The 17427-nt window shown below is 34.7% G+C and overlaps 1 protein-coding gene across 17 annotated transcripts in view; it reads left to right on the top strand.

Annotated features, from left to right (window-relative positions):
* The window catches only part of DMD (dystrophin), a 1043395-nt gene that overhangs the window by 666013 nt on the left and 359955 nt on the right, over window positions 1-17427 (top strand). For all 17 annotated transcript variants that reach the window (XM_052674157.1, XM_052674152.1, XM_052674148.1 and 14 more), the window contains one exon: window positions 14875-15039. In XM_052674157.1, coding sequence (XP_052530117.1) covers window positions 14875-15039 — 165 coding nt within the window. The remainder of the gene's footprint in view (window positions 1-14874; window positions 15040-17427) is intronic.

The following is a 17427-nucleotide window of genomic DNA, read 5'->3' as shown; positions in this document are numbered from 1 at the left end:
ACAGTCACGGGAACTGTTGCCCTACAGCAGTGGAAATAAGCTGAGAAAAGAAATTGAGGATGAAAGGAATTGCAGTCACATAAAATAAGTTTTTTTTTTTTTTTTCCCTTTTGATTCAGTATTGTCTTTGCTTTTAGATGTTTATATCATGTGCTGATGACCTTGAGAATAGATACATGAAGAATTTTTCTTCTGTTACATAGTAATAAATTTTAAATGACATTTCCTTAGACGCCTTTATTGAATAGTGATTCTAATAGGCTGCTACCTCAAACGTAGTTTAAGCAGAGAATGAAGATTAAAGTCTGCATTCAGAAGTATGACTTTTAAATTCTAGCCTGGTTTTATATATTATGCCCTCTGCAAAGCCAGTATTTCTTGTAAAAATGAAAATAACACTATCTGTGAATTCTTGGTAATATGAAAAAAAAATGAAGTGTTTTATAACCATTTTTATGTCTTTACATCAAGAATTTTCATTTATTTTCAAAGCTCAAAGTATCTTCTGCTGTGATAGCCAAGTCAGCTAACCACCTAGGGCTTCAAAGCATACAAAGAGGTACTAGGCACTGGAGTTTGTGATGAATTCAGTTCTTGTCATATACCACCTGCCAGGGTATATAACAGATCTGTAATGGGTTTCTTACCTTTTAGTGTGCGGTAAATGGATTGATAGATTAGGTCTGAGACCAGTGAACCATGGAATCAGAGGTTTGCTAGAAGGAGTTTATTACTCTTTAATAATATTCTTGGTCTTGTGTCAGGCAAGAGGGATGAGCTAGATTATCTGAAAGTAAACTGGATGCCAAAATCAGCATTGTCCTCATTTATCCACCTTAGTCTTCACAACATCTACTGTATGTATTATGAAGGTTATTATAAGTGCCTGATGGAGACATTTTGTTTTGCTTCCTTTTAATTTGTCTGCTAGCATTAGAACTAATTACTAGACACTGAAGAGACCAATTCACTGTTTAATGCTACAGCAAATCAATTTGTTGTGCTATATAGACAAAAAAAAAAGAGGAGTGGAGTGACATGGCTATAATTCGTGAACATTTTCTGTACCACCAAGAAAAGTATAGGTCTTCTAAGCTTGGCTGATCAAGTGTAGAGAAAAACAGATGGGCCTAGAAACTGCAGAAAGACAAAGTCATAACAAGGTTAGGGTTCATGTAATGTAGCTTGCCTTGAGTAGCAATTATTCACGGATTACCTGTGATGACATCAAATTTCAGCATGTTAATGCAACTTAGTTTGAGTTCACGGTTTAAACTATTACAATTTCCTTTGCTATTATTAGTGGGATGGACAGGAAAGCATCTTGGAAAATGAATGCTACAGCTTGATTTCTGTGTTTTTTATTTGAAATGATAGTGTAGCCGGTAGATTGGGGATCAAAAAGTTTCTTTTCCTGTCTTTTTATTGGTTATAAGTGATCCAATTCTCTTACATTTAACAAGGTATTATGCATTGCTAAATTCCTTATTACAGTCTGTCATAGGTTGCTAGTTATTTACAGTCCACGTTCTTTATCAACAATATTGATAAATGACTTTACATGTGAAAAAATGAAGTCATGCTTCTTTCTGTGTGATGGAATAAACGTGACAATGTCACAAACAAATAAGTGTATGCAGGTTTCATCCCATTTTTTAATTTTTTTTTTTTTTCTTTTTTAGTGTGTACTTGTATATTTCTAGCAGGTAGTACTAATTAAGATTCTAAAAAGCAAGTTTACTAGCAGTATGAAGATAAATTGCTGTTTCCCAGCATGTGCGAAGCACAGCACAGAAATAAAATGGTGCTAATGACTTTATGTTAAAAATTTATTTTGGGCCAAATTATAGTAAAATGTATATGTTTTGCATTGCCATTGAGTAGCATTTGAAACATTATTTTCATAGATTTTTTGTTATTCTAAGGCTTTTTTTCAACTTTGAAGGTGACCACTGTTTTCAGTCTGGAAAAACAGTACATGGAGATTACAGACAAGTGTGCTGATATGTTCCTACCAGTAATAGGAAAATATATGACATATGGATAATACATCTGTATCTATACTTTCCGTTTGACAGCATTATTTGACTAAAATTTACTAAAGTAGAAAATTATGAAATTATATGCTAGGACAGAGTTACATGTAGCTATAGGGTACATAAGATTATACTCTGTCTTATTATTTGGTATCAGTGATTCAATTTTGCACCAACTTGTAGTTCATATGGTTGTGTTTCCTGGAGATAGAAAAGATTGCCCATCACTGAAAAAAACAGCTAAACAGTCCTTCTGCCCAGATACGCTTCAAATCACAGAATATCCCAATTTGGAAGAGACTCAAAAGGATACTGCAGTCCAACTCCTGGCTCCATACACGACTACCCAAAATCCAAACCCTATGTATAAGAGTGCTGTCCAGACACTCCTTGAACTCTGGCACTTTAGGCCATGCCCCTTCCAGGCTGTTCTGTGCCCACTGCCCTCAGGTGAGGAACTTTTTCCTAACCCCCACTCTGATGCTCCCCTGACGCAGCTCCATGCCATTCCCTCCCTGTCATCCTGTCACTGCCACTAGAGAGCAGAGCTCAGTGCCTCTTGTACTTGAGGCTGTACTTCCTGTTCCAATTTCCAAGGGTACAGAGGCTTATTCTCACCAAATGCCTGCCACAGTAATGCTTTATTTCCTAATGAGTATTTGAATTTCTGAGAGGAAAATGAAAAGATCTTTTGGTTCCAAAGTCAATAATGTTGTTAACCTTATGGCAGAAGAACTATTGCTTGTACATTATGATGTAGAGGCATGCTCCTGCAGGGTGATGTTAGGTTCTAAAGGCCTATCACTTCTGTGTGTGGGAATCTGTATCATTTTATCTGTCCCTTTTTTCAGCTTGTTATTCAAATGGGTAAGAGAGTTAAGTTCTTGCACCAGTAAAAAAAGTCGAATAATTGCAGAGATCAAATAGAGGAATGTTACAGAAGCCATACTGGTGAGAACTAAACATTATTTTTTTTTTTTCTTGTAAACCTTACCTTTTTCTGAGACAGAAGAGCTAGGAAATATCTGCATATTCAAAAACTCAGTTGGTTTTATGTATGATGTGGAAGAATACTAACAAAATGTGATCTGTTATTTACTACTACTTTCTGGTTTCTTCTCTGTTGGAACAAAGTTGTTTTGCTATGAAAATAAAGTTCTCTTACAGACTGTGAAATGAAAGTGAACAAGAAAGTATGCACTAAACCATTTTTAGCCTAATAAGAATGTCAATGTTATTTCCACCTTTTTCTTTCCAATTCATTTTGGATACATATACTGCAGTTTTCTGTCTGTACTGATTTAAAACTATTGAGATTCTTAGTTATTTTGAATACAATAGATTGCACATGTTACAAGATAGACCACATTAGGGACTGGATTCTTCAGCCTACTTACAAAAGCAATTTTCAGTTGTTTTATTAGCTTCATACATTAGGTTTTGTTCCACTTTACATGCTGTACTGTAATTCATCCTAATGACTGTTGTTAAAAAGAACTGGAAACTATCATAAGACAGAAGGAAATATAAGACATCTACTTTTTTTTTCCCAGATGTTTACTTAGTAGAATTAATTTAAAAGGTGTATTAATATAACTCTGAGAACCTCAGCAATCAATGATAAATTCATTCGCTGTAGGTTGGAGAAAATGAAATGGCTTAATGTAATTGGGAATATTTTATTATTTACTTTCTGTAAGATAAGAAATGCTAGCAGATCAGAATTAGGCTAACGCATTTCTTCTAATCTGAGTTGATTTTATGATTTTGATGCAGAGATTTTTAAATTTGGAAAATTTAGTGCTAAATTTGTGCCACAATTGAAAATAACCTGAGTATCTCCACAGACTTGTGCTGACTTTGGTTTTGACCCCAAATAAAAGAGATTCAAATAAGGTGAATGTTGCTGTAGTGTTATGCTGTGTTTTTTTTTTTTTTTAGCAGATGTACAAGAACTTGTTTTACAACATAAAAAACAAAAACAAGAGTGTTTTGATTTAATTGCTATATTTTCAATTTAAAATCTAAGTATTTTTTTAATATTTCAACATATCTATTATTTGGAATTTATAAGAACAAAATTAAAATTAGACGAGTGCAATTCTTGAGAGCAGAAGGAATTGAGAAAACCCTCCCCACACACAGTAAAGCAGTATGAATAAATAGATGCAGTAGCACAGCATCAGGAAAAGGAAGCTTGTAGTGCAGTAAATCCCTGATTGCTGTTATATTTGGGTATGGTACTTTACTGGGACCATTTTTGTCATGCCTCTTCCCACAGTTTAGAAATGCCAGGGAAGTTGTTTAATTTTCCAGCTGCTCTATTTTCCTATGTACAACCTGCTATCTCATAGGAATATTGTAGAAATATATTATTTGGTGGTATTGCAATGTTGTGAAGGTTTAAAACACTGTAGAAGTGGCTAGTAACACTGTCTCGTGCTCTTTCTGGAGTACAGCAGAGAAATATACAATTGATCTCTGAAAATAAAACTGTCAGTTTTCTTTTGTTAAATATTACTAAATATTCTCCTACTACAGTATGTTGCTTATTATCATTTGAAATTATCTGTCTATCTGAAGTCTGTTCAGGGAAAAAGTTACGATGTTCCAAATGTTTTGGAAGCAGTCGGGCAATGATTATGCAGCATCAAGGGCTTTTGTGACACAGTACTGATTAATTTGTGCTACTTTTCCATTGAGACAAGTTTGAGTCAATTTTGAAGTAGTCAGATTCTTTTTTTAGTATATAGCTAGCTTTATGTGTTTTACTTTACTTTTAATTTTACAGGTGTGTTTTAAGCTTAACAATAAATGACAGCAAACATAATGAATATAATGAAAGTCAAATATAGATGAATTGGATATTTATCATGGTATTATTTGTGAATTTGGGGCAGTGTTGCTCATAAACATGGAAAATGTTACAGAGAAATTAAGGAACCACTTATAAGAGAATAGTGTACATTTTCTAATGTGTTGCAGCATTTGCATTTGTGAGATGAAGCAGAATGAAATTATTCTCTTATTTTTTTGGAATTTCCAAAATATATGTTACTCCTAAGATCTTTCTGGATAATCTTTTATGTGCTACAGTATGTTAAATACCAATATATTTAAACAGCAGTTGGGTAGGGTCCAGAGGAGAGCCACAAAGATGATCGGGGGCTGCAGCACCCCTCTTATGAAGACAGGTTGAGGGAGCTGGGCTTGTTGAGCCTGGAGAAAAGAAGGCTGCGGGGTGACCTCATTGCAGCCTTTCATGACCTTAAGGGAGCCTACAGAGGGGATGGAAATCAACTCTGTGAAAGGCTAGATAACAGCAGGTCAAGGGGAAATGGTTTCAAGTTGAGGGAGGGGAGATTTAGGTTGGATGTCAGGGGGAAATTCTTCACAGAGACAGTGGTGAGGGGCTGGAGCAGGCTGCCCAGAGAGGTTGTGGATGCCCTGTTCCTGGAGGTATTATATAGAAGAAAACATTTCTACTTATTTTTATATTCATTGTGAAGATTTCAGATGTGTCTTCATAAGGCCACATTGTTGCTCTGTTTGCTTCACATTAAGCTATAAGATTTCAAAAATATTTACAAAATATAGACCTGCAAGAGGTAAAATTTTATAACTACGGAGACCAAAAATTCATGATTAAATGTATGTATGCATGCATATATACAATACTATCTTGCTAACTTATTCTATACCATCTTTTAATAACTTCCTATCCTATTTTTGTTAGGAATATGAATCTGGAATGTATTTGTTATCTATTTCAGAAATTACGCTAAGCACTTTGAATAGGAAAACATGGATTCTAAAGGCATTTATTTTCTCAGTTTATACCAAGTAACTAATTATATGATTGAAATGCTTGATTTCAAATAAAACATTTTAAGCATATCCTCTCACGTTTTTCTGCACTGCAGCAACTGCATTTGTAAAAGAGTTCACATACAGCAACCAGTGGTTAGCATAGTATCACGTACCACTGGATGACTGACAGGCATTTGGGCTTTTCTAAACCTCATTTCCCACTGGCCTGTCCTGTTGTGACAAGTCTTTCGTGCTTTTCTATCAAGGAAGACTGTAGGGACCTAAAATCAATGCTTTACTACTTGCCATTTGTAAGATAAAATTTATACTTCAATTATATAAGTCTGTCTGTATTGCAACATGCTTTTATAATTAAAGATTCACAAATGGTAGTCCGGAATAACCTTAGAGGTAAGCCTCCCCTTTCCTTTTTCCTTTCTTTTTCCTTTTTTTTTTTTTTTTTTTGGTGGCTTGTCTCAGAATTCAAAAACACTTCTTAAAAAACTGAGCATCAGCATTACCCAGAGAATTGCCTGTTGTTATGATACGGAGCTCTACACTGAGCACTGTTATCTAGGGTAAATTCCACACTCTCAACTTTTCTGTTAACTGCATGTTTTTCACAAATGAAAAGTGTTCACCTTCCTCAGGGTGCTAAGGGAGGTATTTCTCAAAGAACAACCAACAGCGAAACTAAATTCATTGTTACCTGCATTCTATCAGTCCTGTCAGTGCACTGGTAGGCAGCATCACTAACTAGAATTGGAATACCAGCATATTTTTATTTTTCTACAATTTTAAGTAGAATGCATTCTTCTTTTTCTAAGAAATGCTGTAAATAAGCACTTGTATACAAACTTCAATCCTGTTGCAATTTATCTATGCTGTCCAAAGATAATGCGAGGTATCCTTGTGTAATTTTTTTGGTAATAACATAGTTTATCTGTGCATTAATTATCTAACATATGAGACATACATATCTCTTATAGGAGACATTGCTGTTTTGTAATGATTTTATTACTGTATTGCAAACCTTAAATCCAAATACATCAATTTCTTCTACCGAGCAAAATGTGTTTGCTTGTTTGTTTGATTTTGTTTTTATTGACATTTGTTTCATTGCAGTGTTTTCTGACTTTGTTTTGCTTATCAGGCATTCTGGCAGATGACAATTTTTAGAAAGTCCATGGCAGTTCTGTGCTTCTGGGAAGCTTTTTCACCGAGGCAGGCAATAGCACTGAAGAATATATCCTATGGTTAATTATCTATTGACTGATTGCCACTGTGAGCTGATTACAGCTTTCAGTATTGGACATGGTCTTGAAAGTAAAGTAATCAGATAATATAAATTCTTATGAGAAAAAGGAAAAGAAGGGCTGATGAGAGTCGGCAGCAGACAGGAAGTACTCTGCTGACTGGAATTACAAAAGTAGTGACGGGACTGCTGTGTTCAGTCTGCCAAGTAGCGAGAAGAAATTGAGCTTTATGTGGTGTGAAGGCCAATGGCATCCTGGCTTGTATCAGGAATGGTGTGATGAACAGGAATAGAGAAGTGATCCTGACTGCACTCAGCACTGGTGAGGCCCCACCTCAAGTACAGTACAAATATGGAAAGTACAGTATAAATACAGGGCCCCAAATATGGAAAGGACGTGGAGGTGCTGGATCAGGTCCAAAGAAAGGCAACAAGGCTTGTGAAGGGCCTGGACAATATGCCCTGTGAGGAGAGACTGAAGGAACTGGGGCCGTTTAGTCTGGGGAAAAGGAGGCTGAGGGGAGACCTTATTGCTCTGTTCCAATACCTGAAAGGTGCAGTGAGAGCAGGGCTGGTCTCTTCTCACTGTTGAAAGGTGACAGGATGAGGGGAAATGGCCTCAAGTTGTGCCAGGGGAGGCTTAGGTTGGAAATCGGAAAAAACTTTACAGAAAGGGTTGTTGAGCAGTGGAATAGGCTCCCCGGGGAAGTGGTCGACTCACCATCCCTGGCTGTGTTTAAAAACCGTTTGGATGTGGTGCTCAGGGACATGATTTAGCAGAGGGTTGTTAGAGTTAGGGTAGTATGGTTAGGTTGTGGTTGGACTTGGTGATTTTTAAGAACTTTTCCAACATGAGCAATTCTATGATATTGTGATTCTGTGATTCAAAGTAATATGGAACAGGTTGCCCACAGATGTGGTGAATGAGACATTCAAGGTCTCATTCAGTATGGTCATTCAAGACCACAGTCATATGTCTGTGTCATATGTCTATTCAATATGGTCATTCAAGGTCAGGCTGAACAAGGCTCTGAGCACCCTGATGTAGCTGTAGGAGTCCCTCCCTGTTCATCGCAAGAGATATGTACTAGATGACCTTTAGGGGTCCCTTCCATCTTAAGTGATTCAAGTGTTGTTCAGGACACCACAGTTGTGCATCCAGCTCTGTGCTGTGTGTAGCACTGTGGCCTACCATTTTCTCTTCTTCCTCTTCACTTCCCAGCAGACTCTGGTTTCTTCTCTGGGAAGAAAGCTATGACTAACAGGTTCAAGATGACTCTGTAGGCAGGGTGCAAGTACTGTGAGGTACGTGCAGGAGTTTGCTTGTTTCTAGGCTACTAATAACTTGAGGGATAGATATGGTATCTTCTGCTGTAAACCAGGGAAAGAACAATCAGCAATTTTGCTTCGGATTAATTTTCTTGTCCTATGTCAGAGGATTCTTCATTAAGGGTCAATGCAGGAATCAGATTCTAAACCTTTTACAGTTGCTTTTGGATTTCTGGAATTTGAGTGAGGGACAAAGATAAAGAAAGTATTGCCCTAAGTATTCAATAGAACTTTAAGGTGGAGGGTCTTGTGCTCAGAAAATGCCCTTGTCAAAAGAAGTTTACTGAGATAGTACCACAGAAGAATGAATGTCAATTAGTTATAAATATTAAATATAATTTTTTTAATTCAGATGATTGTGATCTATATTATACAATATTACCATATTATCTATATTATCATATTACCATGTAATAACAACAAAATGAATCAATTCGTTTGGAGATACATTTGTATGCTTTTTAAAAAGTTAGACAGCCAAATTAAGAAGAAAATAATTCTTGCCTTGCATTTGTGAATTGCTTTACTCTTCTCCATGAATGAGAAAAGATGATCTTTTAAATAAGAATTAATCTTGTGAATATCACAAATGCATATCTAAGAATTTAAAAATAAAAAAACAAAATTAAGAAGAAAGCCTCCAAAACATGTAGAGAGGTCAGGTGCTGGGAATCTTGTAGGAAACATGAAGCATTGGCTACATTGAAAATAATAATCTTATACTTCAGTAGCTTGTTTTGTGTTCCTATAGTAAAATAACCTTTATTCCAACTTTGTCAGAGACACTGTGGTTTATAAATATTCATCACTTGGAAGAAATTGCATAGATTTTGTTTTAAAGTCAATATTGAGTTTGCTAATGAAAATGGCTGAGTTAATTAACTAAGTGGTGTCCTAGACCGAACTTACATGAAACTCTTTCTTACACTGATTGTTTTTCATGAAGAAATGATGCATGAAAATTAAGTTCTCCCCTTCCATTTTAGATCATTCCTTGATATGCAGTATAGGGAAAGTGATTTTAGGCAGATAAAACTTTCTGAACAGTGACTGTTATAATGGTTTTATGTAATCATCTTAATAATGTTATGGAAGTGTCATTTGTAATATATCGATAAGCCAGCATTAAAGCTTGTATTTCATGTTTTTTATGACTTTTTTGTTTCTTATCCAAGTCTTGGTGTGGACAGCAGCTAAACTCGCTTTTGGTCCAGTTATGCTGTAGGCTGACTGTCCTGGATTCACCTATCTTTTTTACCTCTTATTTTAGAAAAAAAAATGAATATTAAAGCAGAAACTACAGCTTGTCTTACATTAGGAAGTGTGCTTTTGCAGGGCATTGGACTACACATTCTAAGTTTTTTCTGCATATGATCAGTGGTGTATTTTTTTAAAACCTAAAACTGCCAGTTATCCTACAATAGAAGCCCACTTTAAGGAAATGCTTTGTATATCAGAAGGAGCTTTGCAAGTCAGTAGTGCAAGAAAAACATTGTTAGCAGTCTGCACAATCTTCTGTTTGTTCATTTCAGAGAAATGGGAAATGACCTTGACATTGAATTGTAAGCAAGAAGGGAAATATTCAGCGTCAGGCATTCATTACTTGAATAAGTCATTTTAGTGGCTTTCTTTTCTTTTATCATGTGGTAGCTGCTGATAATAAGTGATGCCTTAATAACTGCGTTGTTTATCAAGTTCATTCACTTGTGATAACATTTTTGATCTCTACAAAATTATTCCTAATTTTTTTCTTTCTTACTTACTATCTCCACCTAATTAGTTTCATTTTTTTTTTTTTCCTGTTATATATTCATTATTCTGAATATATATTTTTTTCTATTGCAAGATTGAACTACACAGCTATGATATTGATATTGTTTTTTGGATACTCATAAGGAGTTAGAACAAGGACCATTGAATACGATTTTACATCAGAAGGCATATCTTATACAACTTCTTTCTTTTATATTTACAATACTAATCAGTATTCCTTTTCATCTGCTTCACTCTAAGTCATGTAGTGCATGCACACAACTGTATCTATCTGAAAAACACTCTGAAGCTGAAGTATGAAGTAGCGGTAGAAAACTGGTGCATGTGAGATGTTTGAGGTCTATACAGCTAAATTGAGCAACTGTATGGTTTTGTCTCAAAATTGTCATGTTGGGGTAGGAATGGAAAGAACTCAAAGTTGTCATGTTGGGGTAGGAATGGAATTATTTAGGCTTTTAGGGAAGGAAGATATCCAAGATGTGACATTCAGATGGAACAGAAATAAGCAATATTAGATAAACATCTAGACTTTGAAGTCATGCAGCTATTTAAATTTGACAGAGTATTCTCATGTTTCTAGAGATATCGTCATTTATTTGTATTCTTTAGTATTTTAAAGAAAAGATGAAAAATGAAGTACATAAAACTAATTAAGTGAAAAATGGCCTGATATTTTAAGATAAGAATAATGCTATGTGTTGTGAAGACCAGTGTCAGTTTGTAAAATTAGGATCTTCTACCATTTTCCAATTTGGACATAAATCTTTTCTATTATTCTGTTACTAAGCTACCAGTTAATCTAACTTAATTAACATTTGAACCAAAGTACAAAATTTTAGAAGCGTCACGTACATCAATGTTTTGACACATCATTGAAATTATATAGTCCTTTGATGCTGAAATCAGAATTTTGTCTTTGAAGGCATAATCCATGCTTTTATTTTCATTTGCACTTTCTCTATTTTTTCCTTTGGTTGCAAACAAAGGTATGTTTTCATTGTTGATCTGCTGCCAAATAAGGTAAAGTTGAAGATATTAATTTTTAAGCAGAAAGTGAAGTCAGAGTTTTAGAAAGCTGTCCCAGTTAAAGTTGTTTGTTCTTCAATTTTTTGTCCATTGCACACTTTATTCCTTGCCAGCTTACAAAACTCTTTGCTTTCTTCAGGCTTGTGTTCAGACTAGGCAGAATTTGGAGAAAATGTCTCATATGCTCACCGTTTTTTACTGTTGTACAGATGGTGCCTTAGGACCACCACTTTTGATCTTGTAGCTTATGAAAGGATGTCAGTTCTTCTCTAGTAAAACTAAACAGTTTTTCTTAAATAGAAGGGAAAGAAATGAGATATTATAGAGGATGAAACAAAGTAGACACCAGGTGGATAATCCTGGGGAAAAGAAAAAAATAAAAAAAAAAAGGAATAAAAGAGGGAGAAGAAAGAGGCCGAAAAGTGAAAACTGTAGAAAAGAGATTTGGAGTGGGACATGTTTACTCCTCCCTGGAGGCAACCTGGAGCTAAGAACTAGATGGAGGACAGTTGGGCTGCTGTATGTTCCAATGGCATCAGAATTCGATCTCAGGGATAGGACTTGTAGAGCTGTGTCATGTCAGCCAGGACTTGGAGAAGCCCATCAAGGAAGTTCCGTAATTGATTGAAGAGGATTGGAATCTCCTCTTTAATTAAAGATGGCAAGATAAAAGGTAGACAGAAAGATTCTAACTTAAGAAGCAGAGAAAAATCTGAAGATCCTCTGCATGTCCGGCTGTGACACAAAGGGGCATGAATCAGGAGACCCAATCAACGTACCTTTCTCTGTTAATCCAGAGTGTTTCTCAAATTATGCTTCAGGAAATAAGCTGTCTACCCAGAGACAGCCTGCAGCAGTACCTTGGCTCAGTGGGAGGATTTGTAATTCCCTTAAGCTCATGAGGTTCTAATTTGATTAGCCAGCTTAACTGCTTGATGCCAGAATTTAAAAAAAAAAAAAAAAAAAAAAAAGCAGACTTGTAGAATCTGTTTTGCACACAATAACATGAAACACGTTACTTGGATCTTACACAGTATTCCCTTGCTAATATCCAGCCAAAAAAAATTGTTTCTTACATACTTGTCCATAGCCATGAACTTGTGAATTTGAGGGAAGTTTTGTGTCTACTGTTGCTCTTTTAATTTCTGTGGTAGAAGAAAAAGGCATTAAGTTTCTCTGTATAATGAACAGATTCAAACTGACATAGATTTTGTTTTTATTTATTTACATGCACTATAATTAATAAAAATAAAGGAAATATAATCATATATTTGTGCTACAATTTTAGCCCTGGAACTGATTCGTAAGAAGACTGCATTTACTTGTGTTGCCACCTCACTTCAGGTGGAATCTGTTTTGCCTTTTTTTTTTTGTGTGTGTGTGTGTATGTAATTATTTTTGAAAGCATGAGGTTGAAGTAATGTATACAAACAAAACCTCTTTCCTCTTCTTTGTTTCTGGATTAAACATATAACCGAGTCATAGAATCACAGAATGGTTTGATGGAAAGGGACATCAAAGCCTATTCAGTCCCAACCTCTGCTGTGGGCAGGGCTGCCCCTCACCAGCTCAGCTGCCCAGGGCCCCATCCAACCTGGCCTTAAGCACCTCCAGGGATGGGGCACCACAGCTTCTCTGGGCAGCTGTGCCAGCGCCTCACAGCCCTTAGAGTTAAGAATTTGTCTAGTATCTACCCCAAACCTCCCCTCTATTAATTTTACCTCTCCCTTCCTTACATCTGTTGTTGCTGTTTCTCCTTTCTCATTTATCAGATTTTAACACTACATCTTAGTATATAATCATTTACTTTTTTTTTTTCCCGTAAAATGCTACAAATTTATTTTCGTCTGTCTTCTAGTTGACCCAATATATTTGATTAACACTGATTAAAGGCAGATTAATTTCAGATTTCAGATTTTCAGACATCACCTTCGATTTTTTTTTCTGCCAGTGGTTACCTATTTGTTTTTAATAGGTTTTCTGTGGAATTTGTTTAAATTAATATTAAAGCTACTAAACAGTAAGATTATCATTCTAACCTTGTAAAAAAGATGAAACTAATCTTCTGTGAAATTAGGCCAAGATCTGCATAAATACTGAGTGAACACATAAGGGAAATGAATGCATTTTTAATTGTGTTCTCTCATATCTTGGGCCATACTGGAAAAGGAGAGTTCTTGTTATATTTAACAAGATTGGGAGGATAGAAAAAGCAATTTGACTCATGGGTCAGTTTTTATTAAAAAGGTTGTTATGGGGTGGATATAACGAACAACAGAGAAAATTTAACGAACTGCAAATCAAGTTAATGAATTAGAGTTATCTTGTAAGTGGCCTAGTAAACCATATGTGAAATATATGTAGAAGAGTTCTTGTAGCATCAACAGATTAGCATTTTCAAACTGAATTTGTAAAGAAATATATATGCTATGAGAAAATTTTCTTCCCACTCCTGCTGTTTTTTTTTGTTTGTTTGTTTTTGTAACTTTCATTGCTTTAATGTCTCTGGCTTCTGATTATTATCTACTGTAAAATACCATCAATAGGAATTAGTGTACACCAGTGATACTGTTGTAGCTGGGCAACATGATAGCTATACTTCTGTTAATACTGTTGAGCTTCAGCTTCAGAGGGAATTTATATTTTACTGTGTGCATCAGAAACTTCACATTCTGCTACTTTTATAAGGTCTGTTTTAGTAAAAACCTGTGCTTTGAAATGAACATCAGGAAACTCCATTTCCTTGACATGAACAACTAACCATGCTTCTTGGCTGTTTTTAATAGTTAGTTGCCATATTTTCTTATCCCTTCCCAGGACCTTTATTTGCTGTTTCTAATTATTTTCCAAGTCCAGATGGTTTCTCCTCTGGTATATGTTTGCAATGCTGCCCATATTGTATAGTGACACCTCACCTCTCAGCTGTAGAAAACAAGCTGGGAAGGACAGCATGGAGTGTTGGCTTCAACCTGTTTTATTTATTTTCAACCTGTTCCTGTATTTACTCCAAAGGCTTCAGTGCTGTTAGATTTGAATGGTGTCATTCACTGATTAATAATTTTTAATTACTGGCAAAGGATGTACTTGGTTAAAATCTGACTACTTTGAATGCAAATCAGAGAATCAAGTTCAGTATTGATGACACATTTCTTTGTTATTTTTCTTCACTATATGCATCTGCTCATGCAAATTTGGACAGAACTGACAACTCTAAACACCTTGTCAGAAAACATGCTTATAAATTCCAGATCAAAGAGGCCAAGGAAGGTTGGATGTCATTCAAATGGTCACTTTCATGTTTTTATATTTGCTGTTACTCTCTCAGATTAAAAATTGAGCATAAAAGCAGTTTCATATACAGAGAAAACTAACTTTTTATGTATGACAAATGCAGTAGTAGAATAACAAAAATGAGAAGTCTGATGATTTACTTATTTGTAGGAAAGAGATATTGTAACTTACCTGTAAGATACTTACCATGATAATTTCACTACTGTTTATACTCTTCATTTCCTTCTACAGGTGTATACAATTAACTCATATGTATATGTTATGTATATAGTATATGTGTGTATAATTTTAAATTGCTTTATATTGTTTGTTTTTTTTTCTCACTACAAAACCAGCTTCTGATATTTTTTTCAGGTGTCCAGAGATCTACCAGAGAAGCAAAAAGAAATAGAAATTCTGCTGAAGGATTTCATCGACCTTGATCAGCAAATAAATCAACTGACATTGTGGATAACACCTGTCAAAAATCAGCTAGAGCTTTATAACCAAGTGGGTCAGCCAGGAGCTTTTGATATTAAGGTAAATTTTCTGTTTTAAAAAGGAATCTAGATGTTTAATGGTCAAAATGTCAGTTGGAGCATTAGCTGCATGGCTCGTATTAATAATACAGCTTTGATATGTAAATCCACAACAGTTCCCTAAGATTCTGCTGTATAAAAATTCTTATTTTTTTCCATTAGACAGTTTCTTATGATAGAGCTGTTTAGGGTGGCAAGGTGAAATACAAAAATAGTAAATAATTTTTGCTAAACCATATCTTGAAAGAATAGTCCAAAAAGCTAGTACATCAAATTCAGAATATCAGTGATGGGCCATTTGAGCAGTTTTCATCAAGTCAATAAGACTAGTTGAAAATCAGAGTATTTAGGGCTGCGTAAGTATTCCAATGGTGCAAGAAATACATACAACTGCTAATCATCTAAGATATCTAGAAAGCAACAAAACTGATTGTTCAGTAATTGTGAATTAAGTATTTAGGATCTACTCCTCAATGTATATTTAGTTATTAAAAAATACCTATAAATAGGCAAAGATTAAAAACCAGCACTGCTTTGTGTTGGTTCTCATGTTCCAATGTTCTGCAAAAAGAAAAGGAAAAAAAAAAAAAAAAAGTAAATATTTTAAACTCTTCTTACTTTGCATGAAATGGAATAATTGCTTCTAAAGTCATGGTTTTTTGCAGACAATATTTATTAAATTCACTTTGTCCTCATTGCTTTTGTGCAGCTGTTTTAATGCTGAAAATTTTCTGTCATACAATCACATTATGGAAAATAGTGAATCTCAAGTTCTGTTGTAGTCCTATAATTGACAGAATGAGTTCAGTGATGACATTCATTCCCTTTTAAAAAGATAAATTAGGATAGCTCTGCAAATGTCTTTATATAAATGGAACGAGGGATGGAAATTACTTCAAAGAAAATTATCTATGCTCACTTCCTGTATTTTAAGAAAAATTTTTAATCAGAATTCTTGCATTTCTTTCTTTCAATCTTTTTCATTCTTTTTCTTATAGACTGATTCCACCATTAAATTTGCTCCAAATTATAATAACATTGTTTTTTCTATTGCTTGTGAAAGAGATGTTTTGTTTGTTTCTTTTAGCTCCTTTATGGTGATGATAGAGGAATATTTTTGAAAAGCTTTTAACAGAATAGGGAAAAAGAAAGTGTATAGTCCTGATGTGGTGCGATGAAATCTTGTACGATCAAAGAGGAAAGGGAGTACTGAAGATCATAAAAGGCAGGCAAGTAAGGCATGAGCCAGCAGAGATGTTTAACCTATCTTTTTTTTTTGTCATCACTGCATTTGGAACTTAATAGACAGAGTATGTGGGAGAAAATTTCTTCATAATGTTTCTGGATGCATAATACCTATTGTTTCCTAGAATTGTATCCAGAATCTAGTTGGAGTAGATAGTGGAACAGGCTCCTTTTTTCTTTACTGTGATACAGTTAGGAAATAGGAGATGAGATACTTCAAGCATAGAGAGATGGGACGTGTCCAGCATATGCCTTGGTCATCACAGGTATTAATCTTAGGGCACCTTCTCTTTTTCTCTCTTTGGTTGGACTACTTTGTGTCAAGTGAGTCTTTAGGCAACATCTTAGCTTCTAAACTAAATGCATATTTCAATTTAAAAGGCATAAAAAATTTTAAGAAAATTGTGAGCACCATAAGTTTGTTGAAATAACACTTCTTTAAAACTCATTCACTCTCAAGAAGCATACTGTAATTTATAACAGCTTTTATTATAAAATACCTTTTTTATTTTTATTAAAATTGAATCTATTTTTTTCTTTTATCCCTTTCTGCTCTCACAATTCTATGCATCATTTAAAGAGTGACAGCGTGTCTCATGCTACCCTAATATATTTTATGCCAATGCAATTTTTGTTCTTAATTCTTTTGACTGTAATTTAGAAACCACAGTGCCTTCAGACCCCAGTCTCCATGCCTTCAATTAGGCATCATAATTTTTACTGGTGGTTTCCAAAATCCTAAATAGAATTTAATAACTCGCTCATTTCTTGCTAAATAATGGTAGGGTTACTCCTGTAACTCTATTAGTTGATTTAGCGAATAACCATTAACTCACTACATAGGACTAATCCAGAATCTTATTTCCAAGATTTAAAAAACATCTCTAGCAGTATATGCTGTATTCACATTGTTAATCCATTATTACAGTTTTCTTTTATAAATGAAGATATATATTTTTAAATGTAACAAAACAGTCTAAAGAAATCAGCATCGGAATTCATATTTGCAAGCTACCGTTTTAATAATACTGAAGTAGATCTTATTTATTTGTAAGTATTATGTAATTTTTCTAACACGTTAGCATAATGTCTCATTCCAACACTGGCATAATAATAGAGACTGCTCCTATGAAATACTTATGTA

Source organism: Tympanuchus pallidicinctus, unplaced genomic scaffold (assembly GCF_026119805.1).
Source record: "Tympanuchus pallidicinctus isolate F22 unplaced genomic scaffold, pur_lepc_1.0 scaffold14, whole genome shotgun sequence".
NCBI classification, from domain to species: Eukaryota; Metazoa; Chordata; class Aves; order Galliformes; family Phasianidae; genus Tympanuchus; species Tympanuchus pallidicinctus.
Note: the sequence above shows the minus strand (reverse complement) of the source record. Positions and strands in the feature narration are given on the sequence as shown.